Genomic DNA, 22,586 nt, shown 5'->3' with positions numbered 1-22,586 from the left:
CATGTAAAGCACATGTCCAGACACGTGTCCAGAAACATGTCCAGACACATATAAAACACATGTAAAGTACATGCCCAGCTACATGTCCAGACACATGTAAAGCACGTGTCCAGACACATGTTCAGACACATGTAAAGCACATGTAAAACGTGGTTTTGGAACGGTTTCATGTGAAACATGATTCACATGAAGTTGTTGTGTTCTTAATGTAATTCAATATGTGACTTATGATTGACATGTTCTCTGCATGGGATCCACATGTAACCACGTGTCAATCACATTTGGTTTACATGTGAACCACGTGTTTTTCATGTTCTTTCATGTATCACGTGTTCACACATCATTCATATGTGGATCACATGGAAATGCCTTAAAAACACGTTTACACGTGGTACCTCTGTAACAGAAGTTATTCGTTAGCCTAGCAAGCCTAGGTAGCCATTAGCCTAGCCATTAGTTTAGCTAGCCGTTAGCCTAGCTGTTAGCGTTCCTGGATGCAGCGGAGGGATGAAAATCAGCCGGCTGGGTCACGGCAATCAGACATAAAACGCTCGAAGAATCTTCCTGACATTTATGAAGTAGTTTTATAAAATGAAGCTGAGGCAGAAAAAGCAGAAAAATATACAGCAGCTGAAGCACTTTGCGATGCGAAGTCTCTTTATAATCATTTATCTACTACGTCTTTAACCTTTGTGGAAATGCTGCCGACATCAAGGGACTTGACTGCACCTATAAAACTCTTCAGAAAGGACTTTATCTGACAAACAATACAGCCTGGCTTTGACGGAGGCAGAAATCCGGCTGACATTTGAGATTTTTTGCCTCTGCTAATCAGAATGTGGTAAATGTAATTGTCTTGCAGACAAACTGCTGGAAATGCTGAGAGAAGATTATTTCTCTCATGCTCACCAGAAGAAGTCCCGCCATGAAGTTGAATCTCAGCTGCCTGTCTGAGGAGTCGGATGTCCGTCCCAGCTCCAGGGACAAAGACAGTCGATCATCTTTCAAAAAGTTGAACAAACTAGTATTGCTATTGGTGTTGTTTGATTCCAACAATATGAGATCAATATTTTTCTTGCAGAGGATTTTGGGGGTAAAAAGCCAAAGAGGGTGATTGAGAACTAACCAAAAGCAGAATCTATGTTGACGTTATTTTACTCAAACAACTGTTTGATAAAATCACAGACTGTATATAAAAGATGGGCGGAGCCTCCGTGACGTCACCCGTAGGTTTCTGAAGAGCTGAATTGAAGCTCGGTGGGCGGTTCCTACCATCACCATCTTGGCAGGGGCATGCACGTCGTCTCACCCGGAAAATACAAATATGGTCAAAGAGGTGGAGCTGAGAGGGGGGCTGTGAGCATCATAGTGGATGATTGACATCTAGCGAACTCCGAGCTTTCTGTAGCTAAGCGCTAACCCGAGCTAACCCAGAGATAACCAGCTAATGGAGGTAAGTGGGTTGAAGCTTTTTAGCTACCTGGCCGTCTAGCTAACCGGCTACCTGGCCGTCTAGCTAACCGGCTACCTGGCCGTCTAGCTAACCGGTTACCTGGCCGTCTAGCTAACTGGCTACCTGGCCGTCTAGCTAACCGGCTACCTGGTCGTCTAGCTAACCGGCTACCTGGTCGTCTAGCTAACCGGTTACCTGGCCGTCTAGCTAACTGGCTACCTGGCCGTCTAGCTAACCGGCTACCTGGCCGTCTAGCTAACCGGCTACCTGGTCGTCTAGCTAACTGGTTACCTGGTCATCTAGTTAACTGGCTACCTGGTCATCTAGCTAACTGGCTACCTGGTCATCTGGAATATGCCATTAATATACATTTCAACTCCATTTTCTTCACAGGCACAACGATCCCTTTAACATCTGCTTCTGCTGCAGAGTGTATGAGTCACTACTGGATTGTGTTTTTGTAAATCTAAATTGATAGATAAAAAAAAAAAATTACCCGTGTGAAAAAATATTTTTACGCAGGCTTGGATTGGATTGTACAGTGATTGATTTAGTGATGTAATGTAGCCTCAAGTGGTAAATGGGGGGTTAGGGAATAATCACAACCCATGCCATGTTTAGTTTTCATTTTATTTATGGACTACACATCAGTTAAGATAATCAAGATTTGAACACCGTGATTACATGTTTTTTTTGTTTTTGTTTTAAATTAAATTCCAAATTATTTATTAATGAAATGAAATATAGTTAAATAGAAATTACTAAGTATTTTTCTTCGGATTTACATGGAAATATTGGGCTTCATTTAATTCAGCTTTAGATTGGGGATTTGGGAAGGGTTCGGATTGGATGTTACATACTTACATCTATTGGAAATAAAAAACTCCTTCTTCCTGCTCCCTGTCTTTTTGGCTTTAACGTGTAAAGCAAAAAATCATCATAAGATCTATTTTTGCTTTTATTTTTATAGTATTTTTGAAGCAGCAGCTAGACACAAGCATACCGCTTCCCGTTCTTCAGCAGCTGACGAAGAGAAGGAAGATAGAGTACCGGAGACGGAAGGAAGCCAACTGTGCGGAATATGTGCATCATCGGGACGCGACATATAGTAGCGAGCATGTGCAGAACAAGTGGAATTAACTTTGAGCGGAATGAACCTTTACATCATAAAGGAATTAATCAGTTTGGATTTAAAATGGTAATAAAACAGCCACTTGTTTTGAATTAAGCTGAGTTACAAAATGTCGTTTTCATTCAAAGTTATGTGTTTACAAACTCGTTTTTAATCTGTCTAAAGCAGATGTTTTTTTTAAATTAAACGCTCATGTAAACGTGACCATTATAGGTGAAAATAAGATATAAAAGATGCTCAAAGATTAGCTTAGCGTTGACTAAGCTAGCAATACATCATTTACTTTCATTTCAACAGGAGGCTAACAAGGCTGATAGCTGGTTTTTAAGTAGCTACAGCATGCATATTTAGATAAATATATCCTGTTACCATCTGATTTTCTGCTCTTTCAGAGAAACTCGTCATCGTTCCTCCACTTAATGACATGGCGAACTCAATCTGGTTGGTAATGGAAGATCCACTTTGTGATAAAAGGCTGCTCTTTCTCCTGAATGGGGTTCAGAGCAGGATAAAACCCAGAGGACGTCCCGATAATGACAGCTGACCTCACAGTTTCACCCCCTTCAGCCTGGGCAACAGCTGCCTAATGAACTGGATGCTAATGAGGGGCAGTGGGAGTTCAGGCAGAGCTGGAGGTAGACTCAGGAGATGAAGGCTGAATGTTGTGACGAAACAGAATGTATCAAATGTAGGCATGATAGTCACACAAAATGTATACACATACATGTGTGTGTATTTTTATATATATATATATATATATATATATATATATGTCTATATATGTCTCTATCTATATATCTATCTATATCTATATCTATATATACATATATACATATATCTATATATACATACATACATATATCTATATATATCTATATCTATCTATCTATATATCTAATCTATATATATCTATATCTATATATAGATATATATATATATATCTATATATCTATAGATATATATATATATATATATATATATATATATATATATATATATATATATATATATATGTATATACACTACTCACAAAAAGTTAGGGATATTTGGCTTTCAGGTGAAATTTATGGAAAATGCAATATGTTCATGCTACAGTGATATAATATCATAAAAGTAAGACATTTAAGTAGAATGATGCACTACTGATTTCCTCATCTCAAAAAATTCATCCAACACAAAAGGTAACAACAATGGTAGTTACACCACAACAAAAAATTTGAACGTCTCAGTATCTGGTCATGTGTCCTTGAGCATCAATTACAGCTTGACAACGACGTCTCATGCTGTTCACAAGGCAACTTATTGCCTGCTGAGGCATGGCATCCCACTCTTCTTGAAGGGCAGCCCTCAGGTCATTGAGGTTCTGGGGTGCAGGGTCTCGAGCCTCTACACGACGGCTCAGCTGATCCCACAAGTTTTCAATGGGCTTCAGGTCTGGAGAGAGTGCAGGCCGTTCCATTTGAGGTACACCAGTCTCCAACAGCCGTTCCCTGATGATGCGGCCTCGATGAGCAGGAGCATTGTCGTCCATGAAGATGAAATTAGGCCTGTGCTGTTCATGTAGGGGCACAATCACTGGATTAATGATGTTATTCAGGTAGTATGGGCTTGTCACTGTACCATTCACAAAGTGTAGGGCAGTTCTGTACCAAGTGGACACCCCTGCCCACACTGTAACACCGCCACCACCAAAAGCTGGCCTGGTGACAACAGTGGCTGATGCATAGCGCTCTCCCTGACGTCTCCAACATCGTTGCCGGCCATCATTTCTGCTCAGTGTGAATCGACTTTCATCAGAGAACAGCACTGAGGCCCACTGGTTCCTCGTCCAGCGTAGATGCTCCCTGGCCCATGCAAGACGATGATGCCTGTGCCTGGTGGTGCGGTCAGGTACCCGTGCAGGTCGTCTAGCACGCAGACCACGCTGATGGAAACGGTTTGGAATGGTCTGACGTGACACTTGGGTGCCTCTCACCTCTCTTAAACGTGCCTGGAGTTGAGTGGCATTCATCATCCGGTTTCTCAGGGCAGTGTTCACAATGTAGTGGTCATCAGCACGGGATGTGGCCAAAGGACGTCCACTTCTAGGCCTTTCTGTGACTCTTCCAGTCTCTCCATATCTCTGTTGCAACCTGCTGATGACACTCTGTGACACTCCAAGCTCAGTGGCCACTTCTGTCTGAGAACGTCCTGTTTGAAGCGTCGCAATGGCAAGGGACTGTTGTTCCATTGTTAGGTGTCGTCTTGGTCTCATGATGTCAAAATGTGAACAGCATGATGAGGACAACTGTTTAAACACCAGCTCTAATTGAACCAGGACATTTATTGGTCAATTCAAGGATCACACACCTGCCGGGATTTTTGCCGTTAAGCTCCTTGTTAGAGAACAGCAACTTGTGCAAAATTTATTGAAACATTTAACAGTTGGACATGTGCATTTAAAAGCTTAGAGAAGATCACATTAAGTTCACCTGTACAGGTTTGAATGCATTTTAGGCTTGTTGGGAAATTTCACCCAAAAGCTGAATATCCCTAACTTTTTGTGAATAGTGTATAAGCTGTGACTTAGCTTTAGCCCGCTTACCTTCGTTAGCTGGTTAGCTACTGTTATCTCTGGGTTAGCTCGGTTAGCTCTTAGCTACAGAAAGCTCGGAGTTTACTCGATGTCAATCATCCACCATGACGCTCACAGCTCCCCTCACAGCTCCACCTCTTTGCCCATATTTGTATTTTCCGGGTGAGACGTGCCCCTGCCAAGATGGTGATGGCAGGAATCGCCCACCGAGCTTCAGTTCAGCTCTTCAGAAACCTACAGGTGATGTCACAGAGGCTCCGCCCATCTCTTCATACAGTCTGTGGTGTGGACAAGGCCTTGTTGTTCTTCTTCTGGGGTTTTTGGATGGTTGTAAACAACTGTGCAGTGATGCTTTACCGCTACCAACCGCTGTCAGAATGCAGAAGTACGTCAGGGACCAGAATTGAACCTTAACTTCTGTTTTCCTCGTCGTTAAACTGGACACTGGTCTCTCTACACAGACACAAATGCATCTATCCTCCTTTTGCTGAAGTTTAATTCTTCATTTTAAAACCCAAAATGAAAAAATAAAAATAGTATTTATGATAAAAGTTGAAAATTTTACATCACAGATTTTAATCTACATTTGTCACTGGTCTTGTTTTTAAAGGTCAGTTGAGGGTTTTTGGATGGTAGATGTTGCTGAGCTATGTGTTCCTCCAGCCTTTCTGGCGCAAACCAAAAGGCTGAATCCTCTCCTGCATGTCGTCCAGCTCTGCAGACGTTTGATTCAAGACATTTATCTAAACGCTGCAGGACGGTCGATCTCCAGGACGCCACTCAAGCGCCGGTAATAATAATAATTGCAAGAAAATGCCACCAGACACCGTCCAGTTCAGAGATGAAGAACAAGCTAACGGGACTTTGGGTTTTACTTCCAGGGTGGTTATAGATATCTCACTGCAAACACATTTTCAGAGGTTTTAGGTAATTGATTTTCAGTAGATTGCTTTGTGCGGCTCTCATCAATAAACCACTACTGGACTTCCCTTTTTGGTTCTTGTCGGAATATTTGCTGTATGCTTTCTCATGCTGTCCAACAATCCATGTCCAGGAAACGTTCAGTCTGAGAGACAAAAAGCCGAAAATATTCTGCTAAACATCATTGAGCTGAAGCCAATCAGGTGGGATTCATTTCCACTGACCAAGACGACAGACATGCATAAAACAAACTGCAGCGGCTCCATATCCTCGTGGGAGGAACGCTGCAGTCTCACCGCGCTGCATTTTAAGACAAATGGCAGTTTTCTGCCGTAATGAGCAGAAGACAGTGTGTGTTGCAGGGACCCTGTCGCTTTCTGGCTGCAATCAACAGGAGGTGGAAGACAAGACAAAGTCAGGCTGAGTTCAGCTGACGCGCTGCATCGATTGGCCTTTACCTCCTCTCCGGTACCTCAATCAATACTTCATCTTTAGCCAAAGTGGTGGATTTACCTAACCTCTGCCCCCTCGGCCCACCAGCAGCAATAAAAACAAGTCAACAAAGATTAGGCTGGAACCGACCAATAACGGCCAATAATCCAGAACATTCTCCACAGCACACACACACACGCAGGCACACACACACACACACACAAACACACACACACGCACACACACACACACACACACACACACACACACACACACACACACACACACACACACACACACACACCTTGGCAGTTTAACATTTTCTGCAGAAAAACTGAGTCTGAAAAGAAGATTATTTTGGTATAATACGCAATGCAAAGCTATGCTTTCCTGTACTGTCCTAGGCTATACTATGCTATTCTATACTATGCTATTCTATGCTATACTATGCTATTCTATACTATGCTATACTATGGTATTCTATACTATGCTATACTATGCTATTCTATACTATGCTATTCTATAATATGCTATACTATGCTATTCTATACTATACTATACTATGCTATTCTATAATACGCTATACTATGCTATTCTATACTACGCTATACTAAGCTATGCTATACTGCGCTATACTAAGCTATGCTATACCACACTATACTAAGCTATGCTATACCACGCTATACTATGCTATTCTATACTACGCTATACTATAATATCCTATACTATTCTTTACTATGTTATACTATGCTATACGATACTATTCTATATTACGCTATACTATGCTATTCTATATTGTGCTATACTATGCTATTCTATACTACGCTATGCTATACTACACTATACTATGGTATTCTATACTACGCTATACTATAATATCCTATACTATGCTACTCTACTATGCTATACTATGCTATACTATGCTACTCTATACTACGCTATACTATATCCTATACTATGCTATTCTATACTATGCTATACTATACTATGCTATTATATACTATGCTATAGGATGCTATTCTACACCACGCTATACTATGCTATTCTATACTACACTACACTATAATATCCTATACTACACTGTACTATAATATCCTATACTATGCTATTCTATACGATGCTATACTATGCTGTTCTATACTATGCTATACTATGCTACGATATACTATGCTATGCTATATTACGTTATACTATGCTATTCTATACTATAATATCATATACTATGCTATTCTATACTATGCTATACTATGCTGTTCTATACTATGCTATACTATGCTACGATATACTATGCTTTGCTATACTACGCTATACAATGCTATTCTATACTATGCTATACTATAATATCCTATACTATGCTATTCTATACTACGCTATGCTATGCTATTCTATACTATTCTATTCTACGCTATACTAGATCGTATACTATGCTATTCTATACTATGCTATACTATGCTATTCTATACTATGCTATACTATGCTATTCTATACTATGCTATACTATGCTATTCTATACTATGCTATACTATGCTATTCTATACTATGCTATACTATGCTATTCTATACTATGATATACTATGCTATTCTATAATACGCTATACTATGCTATTCTATAACACGCTATACTATGCTATTCTATAACACGCTATACTATGCTATTCTATATTGTGCTATACTATGCTATTCTATACTACGCTATGCTATACTACACTATACTATGGTATTCTATACTACGCTATACTATAATATCCTATACTATGCTACTCTACTATGCTATACTATGCTATACTATGCTACTCTATACTACGCTATACTATATCCTATACTATGCTATTCTATACTATGCTATACTATACTATGCTATTATATACTATGCTATAGGATGCTATTCTACACCACGCTATACTATGCTATTCTATACTACACTACACTATAATATCCTATACTACACTGTACTATAATATCCTATACTATGCTATTCTATACGATGCTATACTATGCTGTTCTATACTATGCTATACTATGCTACGATATACTATGCTATGCTATATTACGTTATACTATGCTATTCTATACTATAATATCATATACTATGCTATTCTATACTATGCTATACTATGCTGTTCTATACTATGCTATACTATGCTACGATATACTATGCTTTGCTATACTACGCTATACAATGCTATTCTATACTATGCTATACTATAATATCCTATACTATGCTATTCTATACTACGCTATGCTATGCTATTCTATACTATTCTATTCTACGCTATACTAGATCGTATACTATGCTATTCTATACTATGCTATACTATGCTATTCTATACTATGCTATACTATGCTATTCTATACTATGCTATTCTATACTATGCTATACTATGCTATTCTATACTATGATATACTATGATATACTATGCTATTCTATAACACGCTATACTATGCTATTCTATACTACGCTATACTAAGCTATCCTATACTACGCTATACTAAGCTATGCTATACCACACTATACTAAGCTATGCTATACCTCGCTATACTAAGCTATGCTATACCACGCTATACTATGCTATTCTATACTACGCTATACTATAATATCCTATGCTATTCGTTACTATGTTATACTATGCTATACGATACTATTCTTTAGTATGCTATACTATACTATTCTATACTACACTACACTATAATATCCTATACTACACTGTACTATAATATCCCATACTATGCTATTCTATACGATGCTATACTATGCTGTTCTATACTATGCTATACTATGCTACGATATACTATGCTATGCTATATTACGCTATACTGTGCTATTCTATACTATAAAATCCTATACTATGCTATTCTATACTATGTAATACTATGCTGTTCTATACTATGCTACGATATACTATGCTTTGCTATACTACGCTATACAATGCTATTCTATACTATGCTATACTATAATATCCTATACTATGCTATTCTATACTATTCTATTCTACGCTATACTATATCGCATACTATTCTATACTACGCTATACTGTGCTAATCTATAATATGCTATATAATGCTAATCTATACTACGCAATGCTATACTATGCTATTCTATACTACACTATAATATAATATCTTATACTATGCTATTCTCTACTATGCTATACTATGCTATTCTTTACTATGCTATACTATACTATTCTATACTACACTATACTGTGCTAATCTATAAAACGCTATACTATGCTATTCTGTACTACGGTATACTAAGCTATGCTATCATACCTAATACTATGCTATACTACGCTATGCTATGCTACTCTATACTACCCTATACTACGCTATGCTATACTATGCTATACTATACTACTCTATTCTACTCTATACTGTAATATCCTATACTATGCTATTATATACTATGCTATACTATGCTATTCTCTACTATGCTATACTATGCTATTCTATACTACGCTATACTGTGCTAATCAATAAAACGCTATACTTTTCTATTCTATACTACGCTATACTCTGCTATGCTATACTACGCTATACTCTGCTTTTCTATACTACGCTACACTAAGCTATGCTATACTACGCTATACTAAGCTATGCCATATTACGCTATACTATGTTATTCTATACTACCCTTTACTACGCTATGCTATACTATGCTATAATATCCTATTCTATTCTACGCTATACGATAATGTCCAATACTATGCTATTCTCTACTATACTATACTACGCTATTCTCTACTATGCTATACCATGCTATTCTATCCTCGGCTATACTGTGCTATACTATGCTACGGTATACTATGCTATACTACGCTATACTATGCTATTCTATACTATGATATACTATAATATCCTATACTATGCTATACTATGTTATACTACGCTATACTATGCTATTCTATACTATGTCATATACTATGCTATTCTATACTATGCTATACTATGGTATTCTTTACTACGCTATTCTATGCTATCCTATGCTATGCTATACTATGCTATCCTATGCTACGCTATACTATGCTATCCTATGCTACGCTATACTATGCTATTCTATACTATGCTACGATATACTATGATATGCTATACTACGCTATACTATGCTATTCTATGCTATCCTATAATATCCTATACTATGCTATTCTATACTATGCTATACTATCTTATACTACACTTTACTATGCTACTCTATACTGCGCTATACTATACTATTCAATACTATGCTATACTATAATATATACTATGCTATACTATGCTATTCTATACTATACAATACTATGCTATACTATGGTATTCTATACTACGCTATGCTATGCTATTTCATTCTACGCTATGCAATGCTATTTTATACTACACTATGCTATTCTATACTCTGCTATGCTATTCTATACTCTGCTATGCTATTCTATACGATACTATTCTATACTATGCTTTACTATGCCATTCTATACTATGCTATGCTATGCTATACTATGCTATTCTATACTATGCTATTCTATGCTATGCTATACTTCGCTATTCTATGCTATTCTATGCTACGCTATGCTATAATTCAGTACACTGGAGTGCTTGTAAACTGGCAGCATTATTAACTGGAATCATTGTGACAGAAACTGTAGTGATGCTGCTCAATACCATAAACAATGAGACACATATTGATCTCATTGACATGGCCCCAGATTACATGTCTGTGATGCTTTCATGTCCAAGCAGCATTTTAATTTAAATCCCGACAAGCTTCTTGTTTCGGTCCACAGAGCATCAGACTCCAGTCCAAACCAGTCTGTCGTCCTACAATTCCAGCTGGTCGAGAACATCTTCATCATCCAGACATCAGGAACAACAAACATCTGTGTTCAGCTTTTCCAAGTTTCTGTTCTGAAAGAAAGACTCACCGCTGGAGCAGTCCAGGCCTCCCCAGCCGGGTTCACACAGACAGGTTTCAGGAGACACACATCGGCCGTGCACGCACTCCTCAGTGCACAGTGCTGAGGAGGAAGAAGAAGATGAAGGTTAGCAAAGTCTTCATGTGGAAGTCGCTTCATTCAACCGCACACGAACACGCGTGGATAAAAACACAACCAGATCCGGCTCCCAGGAACCAGAACCGGGTCCAAGATCCAGCTCCCAGGAACCAGAACCGGGTCCCACATCCAGCTCCCAGGAATCAGAACCGGGTCCAAGATTCAGCTCCCAGGAACCAGAACCGGGTCCAAGATTCAGCTCCCAAGAACCAGAACCGGGTCCAAGATTCAGCTCCCAGGAACGAGAACCGGGTCCGAGACCCAGATCCCAGAAACCATAAATGGCTTCATAAATGGAGGTTTTCCTTCCCGGTTCTAGTTCTGATGGAGGTTTTCCCTCCCGGTTCTGGTCCTGAAGGAGGTCTTCCTTCCCCGTTCTGGTTCTGATGGAGGTTTTCCTTCCCCGTTCTGGTTCTGATGGAGGTTTTCCCTCCCGGTTCTGGTTCTGATGGAGGTTTTCCCTCCCCGTTCTGGTTCTGATGGAGGTTTTCCTTCCCCGTTCTGGTTCTGATGGAGGTTTTCCCTCCCCGTTCTGGTTCTGATGGAGGTTTTCCCTCCCGGTTCTGGTTCTGATGGAGGTTTTCCCTCCCCGTTCTGGTTCTGATGGAGGTTTTCCCTCCCGGTTCTGGTTCTGATGGAGGTTTTCCTTCCCCGTTCTGGTTCTGATGGAGGTTTTCCCTCCCGGTTCTGGTTCTGATGGAGGTTTGCCTTCCCCGTTCTGGTTCTGATGGAGGTTTGCCTTCCCCGTTCTGGTTCTGATGGAGGTTTGCCTTCCCCGTTCTGGTTCTGATGGAGGTTTGCCTTCCCCGTTCTGGTTCTGATGGAGGTTTGCCTTCCCCGTTCTGGTTCTGATGGAGGTTTGCCTTCCCCGTTCTGGTTCTGATGGAGGTTTGCCTTCCCCGTTCTGGTTCTGATGGAGGGTTTGCCTTCCCGGTTCTGGTTCTGATGGAGGTTTGCCTTCCCCGTTCTGGTTCTGATGGAGGTTTTCCTTCCCCGTTCTGGTTCTGATGGAGGTTTTCCTTCCCCGTTCTGGTTCTGATGGAGGTTTTCCTTCCCCGTTCTGGTTCTGATGGAGGTTTTCCCTCCCGGTTCTGGTTCTGATGGAGGTTTTCCTTCCCGGTTCTGGTTCTGATGGAGGTTTTCCTTCCCGGTTCTGGTTCTGATGGAGGTTTTCCCTCCCGGTTCTGGTTCTGATGGAGGTTTTCCTTCCCGGTTCTGGTTCTGATGGAGGTTTTCCTTCCCGGTTCTGGTTCTGATGGAGGTTTTCCTTCCCCGTTCTGGTTCTGATGGAGGTTTTCCTTCCCCGTTCTGGTTCTGATGGAGGTTTTCCTTCCCCGTTCTGGTTCTGATGGAGGTTTTCCTTCCCGGTTCTGGTTCTGATGGAGGTTTTCCTTCCCCGTTCTGGTTCTGATGGAGGTTTTCCTTCCCGGTTCTGGTTCTGATGGAGGTTTTCCTTCCCCGTTCTGGTTCTGATGGAGGTTTTCCTTCCCCGTTCTGGTTCTGATGGAGGTTTTCCTTCCCCGTTCTGGTTCTGATGGAGGTTTTCCTTCCCCGTTCTGGTTCTGATGGAGGTTTTCCTTCCCCGTTCTGGTTCTGATGGAGGTTTTCCCTCCCGGTTCTGGTTCTGATGGAGGTTTGCCTTCCCCGTTCTGGTTCTGATGGAGGTTTGCCTTCCCCGTTCTGGTTCTGATGGAGGTTTTCCTTCCCCGTTCTGGTTCTGATGGAGGTTTTCCTTCCCGGTTCTGGTTCTGATGGAGGTTTTCCTTCCCCGTTCTGGTTCTGATGGAGGTTTTCCTTCCCGGTTCTGGTTCTGATGGAGGTTTTCCTTCCCGGTTCTGGTTCTGATGGAGGTTTTCCTTCCCCGTTCTGGTTCTGATGGAGGTTTTCCTTCCCCGTTCTGGTTCTGATGGAGGTTTTCCTTCCCCGTTCTGGTTCTGATGGAGGTTTTCCTTCCCCGTTCTGGTTCTGATGGAGGTTTTCCTTCCCCGTTCTGGTTCTGATGGAGGTTTTCCCTCCCCGTTCTGGTTCTGATGGAGGTTTTCCTTCCCCGTTCTGGTTCTGATGGAGGTTTTCCTTCCCCGTTCTGGTTCTGATGGAGGTTTTCCTTCCCCGTTCTGGTTCTGATGGAGGTTTTCCTTCCCCGTTCTGGTTCTGATGGAGGTTTTCCTTCCCCGTTCTGGTTCTGATGGAGGTTTTCCTTCCCGGTTCTGGTTCTGATGGAGGTTTTCCTTCCCCGTTCTGGTTCTGATGGAGGTTTTCCTTCCCGGTTCTGGTTCTGATGGAGGTTTTCCTTCCCCGTTCTGGTTCTGATGGAGGTTTTCCTTCCCGGTTCTGGTTCTGATGGAGGTTTTCCTTCCCCGTTCTGGTTCTGATGGAGGTTTTCCTTCCCGGTTCTGGTTCTGATGGAGGTTTTCTTTCCCCGTTCTGGTTCTGATGGAGGTTTTCCCTCCCGGTTCTGGTTCTGATGGAGGTTTTCCTTTGACCAGTAAGAACAACATTTGCTCTTTTCGTTTCGTCCTCCTCTGAATCAGAACCTGGACCTCGGGACTGTGATGAGCTTTGGTTAAAGCTGTGTTTACCTGGAGTCCAACAGTCTGGCCAGATGGACAATACGGCAGTCGGCCATGAATATACACTAAGTATGAACATATCTATTTGCTTGAAAAAATAACTTTTATAATGATGTCAGCAGCCTGCGTTGTGATACGGAACAATATCAGAATTATGCGGCGAAATCATAAGGCAGAACTGAAACCTTCATTTTCACCCCAAGATTTTTCCAAGTAGCGTTATTTTTCATTGTGACACTAGCTACAGTTGAGAGGCGTCACACAGTGTCTGCAGATAACGAGTTCACAGCGTGATGAATGATGCAACGTTTTCCAGGAATGCCCTTTCATGCTGACGGTTGTCTGGGCAGACGATGTGGATGAGGAGGACATGGACAAAAAGGACAACCAACACCGCAGGGAGAAATTTAAGTGAAGTGAAATACAAGAAACTACAGGCTCGTCTCAAACCTCCATCTTCAAGTTAGATGAAAAAAACTGTCAACAACATCCATGTAAACAGAGGTCTCGGAGAAGAGACGGGACGAAGACGAAGACGGTGATTAGACGTCGTTAGGAGAGGTCTCGGAGAAGAGACAGGACGAAGACGATGATTAGACGTCGTTAGTAGAGGTCCCGGAGAAGAGACGGGACGAACCCGATGATTAGACGTTGTTAGGAGAGGTCCCGGAGAAGAGACGGGACGAAGACGATGATTAGACGTCGTTAGGAGAGGTCTCGGAGAAGTGATGGGACGAAGACGATGATTAGACGTCGTTAGGAGAGGTCCCGGAGAAGAGACGGGACGAACCCGATGATTAGACGTTGTTAGGAGAGGTCCCGGAGAAGAGATGGGACGAAGACGATGATTAGACGTCGTTAGGAGAGGTCTCGGAGAAGAGACGGGATGAAGACGATGATTAGACGTCGTTAGGAGAGGTCCCGGAGAACAGACTGGACGAAGACGATGATTAGACGTTGTAAGGAGAGGTCTCGGAGAAGAGACGGGACGAACCCGATGATTAGACGTCGTTAGGAGAGGTCTCGGAGAAGAGACGGGACGAAGACGAAGACGATGATTAGATGTCGTTAGGAGAGGTCTCGGAGAAGAGACGGGACGAAGACGAAGACGGTGATTAGACGTCGTTAGGAGAGGTCTCGGAGAAGAGACGGGACGAACCCGATGATTAGACGTCATCAGGAGAGGTCTCGGAGAAGAGACTGGACGAAGACGATGATTAGATGTCGTTAGGAGAGGTCTCGGAGAAGAGACGGGACGAAGACGAAGACGGTGATTAGACGTCGTTAGGAGAGGTCTCGGAGAAGAGACGGGACGAACCCGATGATTAGACGTCATCAGGAGAGGTCCCGGAGAAGAGACGGGACGAAGACGAAGACGATGATTAGATGTCATTAGGAGAGGTCTCGGAGAAGAGACGGGACGAAGACGGTGATTAGACGTCGTTAGGAGAGGTCTCGGAGAAGAGACGGGACGAACCCGATGATTAGACGTCATCAGGAGAGGTCCCGGAGAAGAGACTGGAAGAAGACGATGATTAGACGTCGTTAGGAGAGGTCCCGGAGAAGAGACGGGACGAAGACGAAGACGCTGATTAGACATCGTTAGGAGAGGTCCCGGAGAAGAGACGGGACGAAGACGATGATTAGATGTCGTTAGGAGAGGTCCCGGAGAAGAGACGGGACGAAGACGAAGACGCTGATTAGACATCGTTAGGAGAGGTCCCGGAGAAGAGACGGGACGTAGACGGTGATTAGACGTCGTTAGGAGAGGTCCCGGAGAAGAGACGGGACGAAGACGGTGATTAGACGTCGTTAGGAGAGGTCTCGGAGAAGAGACGGGACGAAGACGGTGATTAGACGTCGTTAGGAGAGGTCTCGGAGAAGAGACGGGACGAAGACGATGATTAGACGTCGTTAGGAGAGGTCCCAAACAAGAGACGGGACGTAGACGGTGATTAGACGTCGTTAGGAGAGGTCTCGGAGAAGAGACGGGACGAAGACGGTGATTAGACGTCGTTAGGAGAGGTCCCGGAGAAGAGACGGGACGAAGACGGTGATTAGACGTCGTTAGGAGAGGTCTCGGAGAAGAGACGGGACGAAGACGGTGATTAGACGTCGTTAGGAGAGGTCTCGGAGAAGAGACGGGACGAAGACGATGATTAGACGTCGTTAGGAGAGGTCTCGGAGAAGAGACGGGACGAAGACGGTGATTAGACGTCGTTAGGAGAGGTCTCGGAGAAGAGACGGGACGAAGACGGTGATTAGACGTCATTAGGAGAGGTCTCGGAGAAGAGACGGGACGAAGACGATGATTAGATGTCGTTAGGAGAGGTCTCGGAGAAGAGACGGGACGAAGACGGTGATTAGACGTCGTTAGGAGAGGTCTCGGAGAAGAAACGGGACGAAGACGATGATTAGATGTCGTTAGGAGAGGTCTCGGAGAAGAGACGGGACGAAGACGAAGACGATGATTAGATGTCGTTAGGAGAGGTCTCGGAGAAGAGACGGGACGAAGACGAAGACGGTGATTAGACGTCGTTAGGAGAGGTCTCGGAGAAGAGACGGGACGAACCCGATGATTAGACGTCATCAGGAGAGGTCTCGGAGAAGAGACTGGACGAAGACGATGATTAGATGTCGTTAGGAGAGGTCTCGGAGAAGAGACGGGACGAAGACGAAGACGGTGATTAGACGTCGTTAGGAGAGGTCTCGGAGAAGAGACGGGACGAACCCGATGATTAGACGTCATCAGGAGAGGTCCCGGAGAAGAGACGGGACGAAGACGAAGACGATGATTAGATGTCATTAGGAGAGGTCTCGGAGAAGAGACGGGACGAAGACGGTGATTAGACGTCGTTAGGAGAGGTCTCGGAGAAGAGACGGGACGAACCCGATGATTAGACGTCATCAGGAGAGGTCCCGGAGAAGAGACTGGAAGAAGACGATGATTAGACGTCGTTAGGAGAGGTCCCGGAGAAGAGACGGGACGAAGACGAAGACGCTGATTAGACATCGTTAGGAGAGGTCCCGGAGAAGAGACGGGACGAAGACGATGATTAGATGTCGTTAGGAGAGGTCCCGGAGAAGAGACGGGACGAAGACGAAGACGCTGATTAGACATCGTTAGGAGAGGTCCCGGAGAAGAGACGGGACGTAGACGGTGATTAGACGTCGTTAGGAGAGGTCCCGGAGAAGAGACGGGACGAAGACGGTGATTAGACGTCGTTAGGAGAGGTCTCGGAGAAGAGACGGGACGAAGACGGTGATTAGACGTCGTTAGGAGAGGTCTCGGAGAAGAGACGGGACGAAGACGGTGATTAGACGTCGTTAGGAGAGGTCTCGGAGAAGAGACGGGACGAAGACGATGATTAGACGTCGTTAGGAGAGGTCCCAAACAAGAGACGGGACGTAGACGGTGATTAGACGTCGTTAGGAGAGGTCTCGGAGAAGAGACGGGACGAAGACGGTGATTAGACGTCGTTAGGAGAGGTCCCGGAGAAGAGACGGGACGAAGACGGTGATTAGACGTCGTTAGGAGAGGTCTCGGAGAAGAGACGGGACGAAGACGGTGATTAGACGTCGTTAGGAGAGGTCTCGGAGAAGAGACGGGACGAAGACGATGATTAGACGTCGTTAGGAGAGGTCTCGGAGAAGAGACGGGACGAAGACGGTGATTAGACGTCGTTAGGAGAGGTCTCGGAGAAGAGACGGGACGAAGACGGTGATTAGACGTCATTAGGAGAGGTCTCGGAGAAGAGACGGGACGAAGACGATGATTAGATGTCGTTAGGAGAGGTCTCGGAGAAGAGACGGGACGAAGACGGTGATTAGACGTCGTTAGGAGAGGTCTCGGAGAAGAGACTGGACGTAGACGGGACGAAGGCGGTGATTAGACGTCATTAGGAGAGGTCTCGGAGAAGAGACTGGACGTAGACGGGACGAAGACGGTGATTAGACGTCGTTAGGAGAGGTCTCGGAGAAGAGACTGGACGTAGACGGGACGAAGACGGTGATTAGACGTCGTTAGGAGAGGTCTCGGAGAAGAGACTGGACGTAGACGGGACGAAGACGGTGATTAGACGTCGTTAGGAGAGGTCTCGGAGAAGAGACTGGAAGAAGACGGTGATTAGACGTCGTTAGGAGAGGTCTCGGAGAAGAGACTGGACGTAGACGGGACGAAGACGGTGATTAGACGTCGTTAGGAGAGGTCTCGGAGAAGAGACTGGACGTAGACGGGACGAAGACGGTGATTAGACGTCGTTAGGAGAGGTCTCGGAGAAGAGACGGGAAGAAGACGGTGATTAGACGTCGTTAGGAGAGGTCCCGGAGAAGAGACGGGACGAAGACGGTGATTAGACGTCGTTAGGAGAGGTCTCGGAGAAGAGACGGGACGAAGACGGTGATTAGACGTCGTTAGGAGAGGTCTCGGAGAAGAGACGGGACGAAGACGATGATTAGACGTCGTTAGGAGAGGTCTCGGAGAAGAGACGGGACGAAGACGGTGATTAGACGTCGTTAGGAGAGGTCTCGGAGAAGAGACGGGACGAAGACGGTGATTAGACGTCATTAGGAGAGGTCTCGGAGAAGAGACGGGACGAAGACGATGATTAGACGTCGTTAGGAGAGGTCTCGGAGAAGAGACGGGACGAAGACGGTGATTAGACGTCGTTAGGAGAGGTCTCGGAGAAGAAACGGGACGAAGACGATGATTAGATGTCGTTAGGAGAGGTCTCGGAGAAGAGACGGGAAGAAGACGATGATTAGACGTCGTTAGGAGAGGTCTCGGAGAAGAGACGGGACGAAGACGGTGATTAGACGTCGTTAGGAGAGGTCTCGGAGAAGAGACTGGACGTAGACGGGACGAAGACGGTGATTAGACGTCGTTAGGAGAGGTCTCGGAGAAGAGACTGGACGTAGACGGGACGAAGGCGGTGATTAGACGTCATTAGGAGAGGTCTCGGAGAAGAGACTGGACGTAGACGGGACGAAGACGGTGATTAGACGTCGTTAGGAGAGGTCTCGGAGAAGAGACTGGACGTAGACGGGACGAAGGCGGTGATTAGACGTCGTTAGGAGAGGTCTCGGAGAAGAGACTGGACGTAGACGGGACGAAGACGGTGATTAGACGTCGTTAGGAGAGGTCTCGGAGAAGAGACTGGACGTAGACGGGACGAAGACGGTGATTAGACGTCGTTAGGAGAGGTCTCGGAGAAGAGACTGGACGTAGACGGGACGAAGACGGTGATTAGACGTCGTTAGGAGAGGTCTCGGAGAAGAGACTGGAAGAAGACGGTGATTAGACGTCGTTAGGAGAGGTCTCGGAGAAGAGACTGGACGTAGACGGGACGAAGACGGTGATTAGACGTCGTTAGGAGAGGTCTCGGAGAAGAGACTGGACGTAGACGGGACGAAGACGGTGATTAGACGTCGTTAGGAGAGGTCTCGGAGAAGAGACGGGAAGAAGACGGTGATTAGACGTCGTTAGGAGAGGTCCCGGAGAAAAGACTGGACGAAGACGATGATTACATGTCGTTAGGAGAGGTCTCGGAGAGGAGACGGGACGAAGACGATGATTAGACGTCGTTAGGAGAGGTCCCGGAGAAGAGACGGGACGAAGACGGTGATTAGACGTCGTTAGGAGAGGTCTCAGAGAAGAGACGGGACGAAGACGGTGATTAGAAGTCGTTAGGAGAGGTCTCGGACAAGAGACGGGGCGAAGGCGGTGATTAGACGTCGTTAGGAGAGGTCTCGGAGAAGAGACGGGACGAAGACGATGATTAGACGTCGTTAGGAGAGGTCTCGGAGAAGAGACGGGACGAAGACGATAATTAGACGTCGTTAGGAGAGGTCTCGGAGAAGAGACGGGACGAAGACGGTGATAAGACGTCGTTAGGAGAGGTCTCGGAGAAGAGACTGGACGTAGACGGGACGAAGACGGTGATTAGACGTCGTTAGGAGAGGTCTCGGAGAAGAGACTGGACGTAGACGGGACGAAGACGGTGATTAGACGTCGTTAGGACAGGTCTCGGAGAAGAGACTGGACGTAGACGGGACGAAGACGGTGATTAGATGTCGTTAGGAGAGGTCTCGGAGAAGAGACTGGACGTAGACGGGACGAAGGCGGTGATTAGACGTCGTTAGGAGAGGTCTCGGAGAAGAGACTGGACGTAGACGGGACGAAGACGGTGATTAGACGTCGTTAGGAGAGGTCTCGGAGAAGAGACTGGACGTAGACGGGACGAAGACGGTGATTAGACGTCGTTAGGAGAGGTCTCGGAGAAGAGACTGGACGTAGACGGGACGAAGACGGTGATTAGACGTCGTTAGGAGAGGTCTCGGACAAGAGACGGGGCGAAGGCGGTGATTAGACGTCGTTAGGAGAGGTCTCGGAGAAGAGACGGGACGAAGACGATGATTAGACGTCGTTAGGAGAGGTCTCGGAGAAGAGACGGGACGAAGACGATAATTAGACGTCGTTAGGAGAGGTCTCGGAGAAGAGACGGGACGAAGACGGTGATAAGACGTCGTTAGGAGAGGTCTCGGAGAAGAGACTGGACGTAGACGGGACGAAGACGGTGATTAGACGTCGTTAGGAGAGGTCTCGGAGAAGAGACTGGACGTAGACGGGACGAAGACGGTGATTAGACGTCGTTAGGACAGGTCTCGGAGAAGAGACTGGACGTAGACGGGACGAAGACGGTGATTAGATGTCGTTAGGAGAGGTCTCGGAGAAGAGACTGGACGTAGACGGGACGAAGGCGGTGATTAGACGTCGTTAGGAGAGGTCTCGGAGAAGAGACTGGACGTAGACGGGACGAAGACGGTGATTAGACGTCGTTAGGAGAGGTCTCGGAGAAGAGACTGGACGTAGACGGGACGAAGACGGTGATTAGACGTCGTTAGGAGAGGTCTCGGAGAAGAGACTGGACGTAGACGGGACGAAGACGGTGATTAGACGTCGTTAGGAGAGGTCCCGGAGAAGAGACTGGACGAAGACGATGATTACATGTCGTTAGGAGAGGTCTCGGAGAGGAGACGGGACGAAGACGATGATTAGACGTCGTTAGGAGAGGTCCCGGAGAAGAGACGGGACGAAGACGGTGATTAGACGTCGTTAGGAGAGGTCTCAGAGAAGAGACGGGACGAAGACGGTGATTAGAAGTCGTTAGGAGAGGTCTCGGACAAGAGACGGGGCGAAGGCGGTGATTAGAAGTCGTTAGGAGAGGTCTCGGACAAGAGACGGGGCGAAGGCGGTGATTAGACGTCGTTAGGAGAGGTCTCGGAGAAGAGACGGGACGAAGACGATGATTAGACGTCGTTAGGAGAGGTCTCGGAGAAGAGACGGGACGAAGACGATGATTAGACGTCGTTAGGAGAGGTCTCGGAGAAGAGACGGGACGAAGACGGTGATTAGACGTCGTTAGGAGAGGTCTCGGAGAAGAGACGGGACGAAGACGGTGATTAGACGTCGTTAGGAGAGGTCTCGGAGAAGAGACTGGACGTAGACGGGACGAAGACGGTGATTAGACGTCGTTAGGAGAGGTCTCGGAGAAGAGACTGGACGTAGACGGGACGAAGACGGTGATTAGACGTCGTTAGGAGAGGTCTCGGAGAAGAGACTGGACGTAGACGGGACGAAGGCGGTGATTAGACGTCGTTAGGAGAGGTCTCGGAGAAGAGACTGGACGTAGACGGGACGAAGACGGTGATTAGACGTCGTTAGGAGAGGTCTCGGAGAAGAGACTGGACGTAGACGGGACGAAGACGGTGATTAGACGTCGTTAGGAGAGGTCTCGGAGAAGAGACTGGACGTAGACGGGACGAAGACGATGATTAGACGTCGTTAGGAGAGGTCCCGGAGAAGAGACGGGACGAAGACGGTGATTAGACGTCGTTAGGAGAGGTCTCAGAGAAGAGACGGGACGAAGACGGTGATTAGAAGTCGTTAGGAGTGGTCCCGGAGAAGAGATGGGACGAAGACGATGATTACATGTCGGTAGGAGAGGTCTCGGACAAGAGACGGGGCGAAGACGCTGATTAGACGTCGTTAGGAGAGGTCCCGGAAAAGAGACGGGACGAAGACGGTGATTAGAAGTCGTTAGGAGTGGTCCCGGAGAAGAGACTGGACGAAGACGATGATTACATGTCGGTAGGAGAGGTCTCGGAAAAGAGACGGGGCGAAGACGCTGATTAGACGTCGTTAGGAGAGGTGACGGGACGGAGACGGGACGAAGACGATGATTAGACGTCGTTAGGAGAGGTCCCGGAGAAGAGACGGGACGAAGACGGTGATTAGACGTCGTTAGGAGAGGTCCCGGAGAAGAGACTGGACGAAGACGATGATTACATGTCGTTAGGAGAGGTCTCGGAGAACAGACGGGACGAAGACGGTGATTAGACGTCGTTAGGAGAGGTGACGGGACGGAGACGGGACGAAGACGATGATTAGACGTCGTTAGGAGAGGTCCCGGAGAAGAGA

At 45.6% G+C, this 22,586-nt stretch overlaps 1 protein-coding gene across 1 annotated transcript in view; it reads right to left on the bottom strand.

Annotated features, from left to right (window-relative positions):
- LOC306774828 (uncharacterized protein) overlaps positions 1 to 22,586 on the bottom strand; it is a gene marked incomplete at its 3' end in the record, with an annotated part of 132,843 nt that overhangs the window by 46,604 nt on the left and 63,653 nt on the right. Inside the window, exon 4 of the mRNA XM_079265004.1 lies at positions 11,409 to 11,501. Coding sequence (XP_079121130.1) covers positions 11,409 to 11,501 — 93 coding nt within the window. The remainder of the gene's footprint in view (positions 1 to 11,408; positions 11,502 to 22,586) is intronic.

The sequence above is a fragment of the Telmatherina bonti genome (genome assembly GCF_933228915.1).
Source record: "Telmatherina bonti genome assembly, chromosome: 1".
Taxonomy (NCBI): domain Eukaryota; kingdom Metazoa; phylum Chordata; class Actinopteri; order Atheriniformes; family Telmatherinidae; genus Telmatherina; species Telmatherina bonti.
This window is presented reverse-complemented; position numbering and strand designations above follow the sequence as displayed.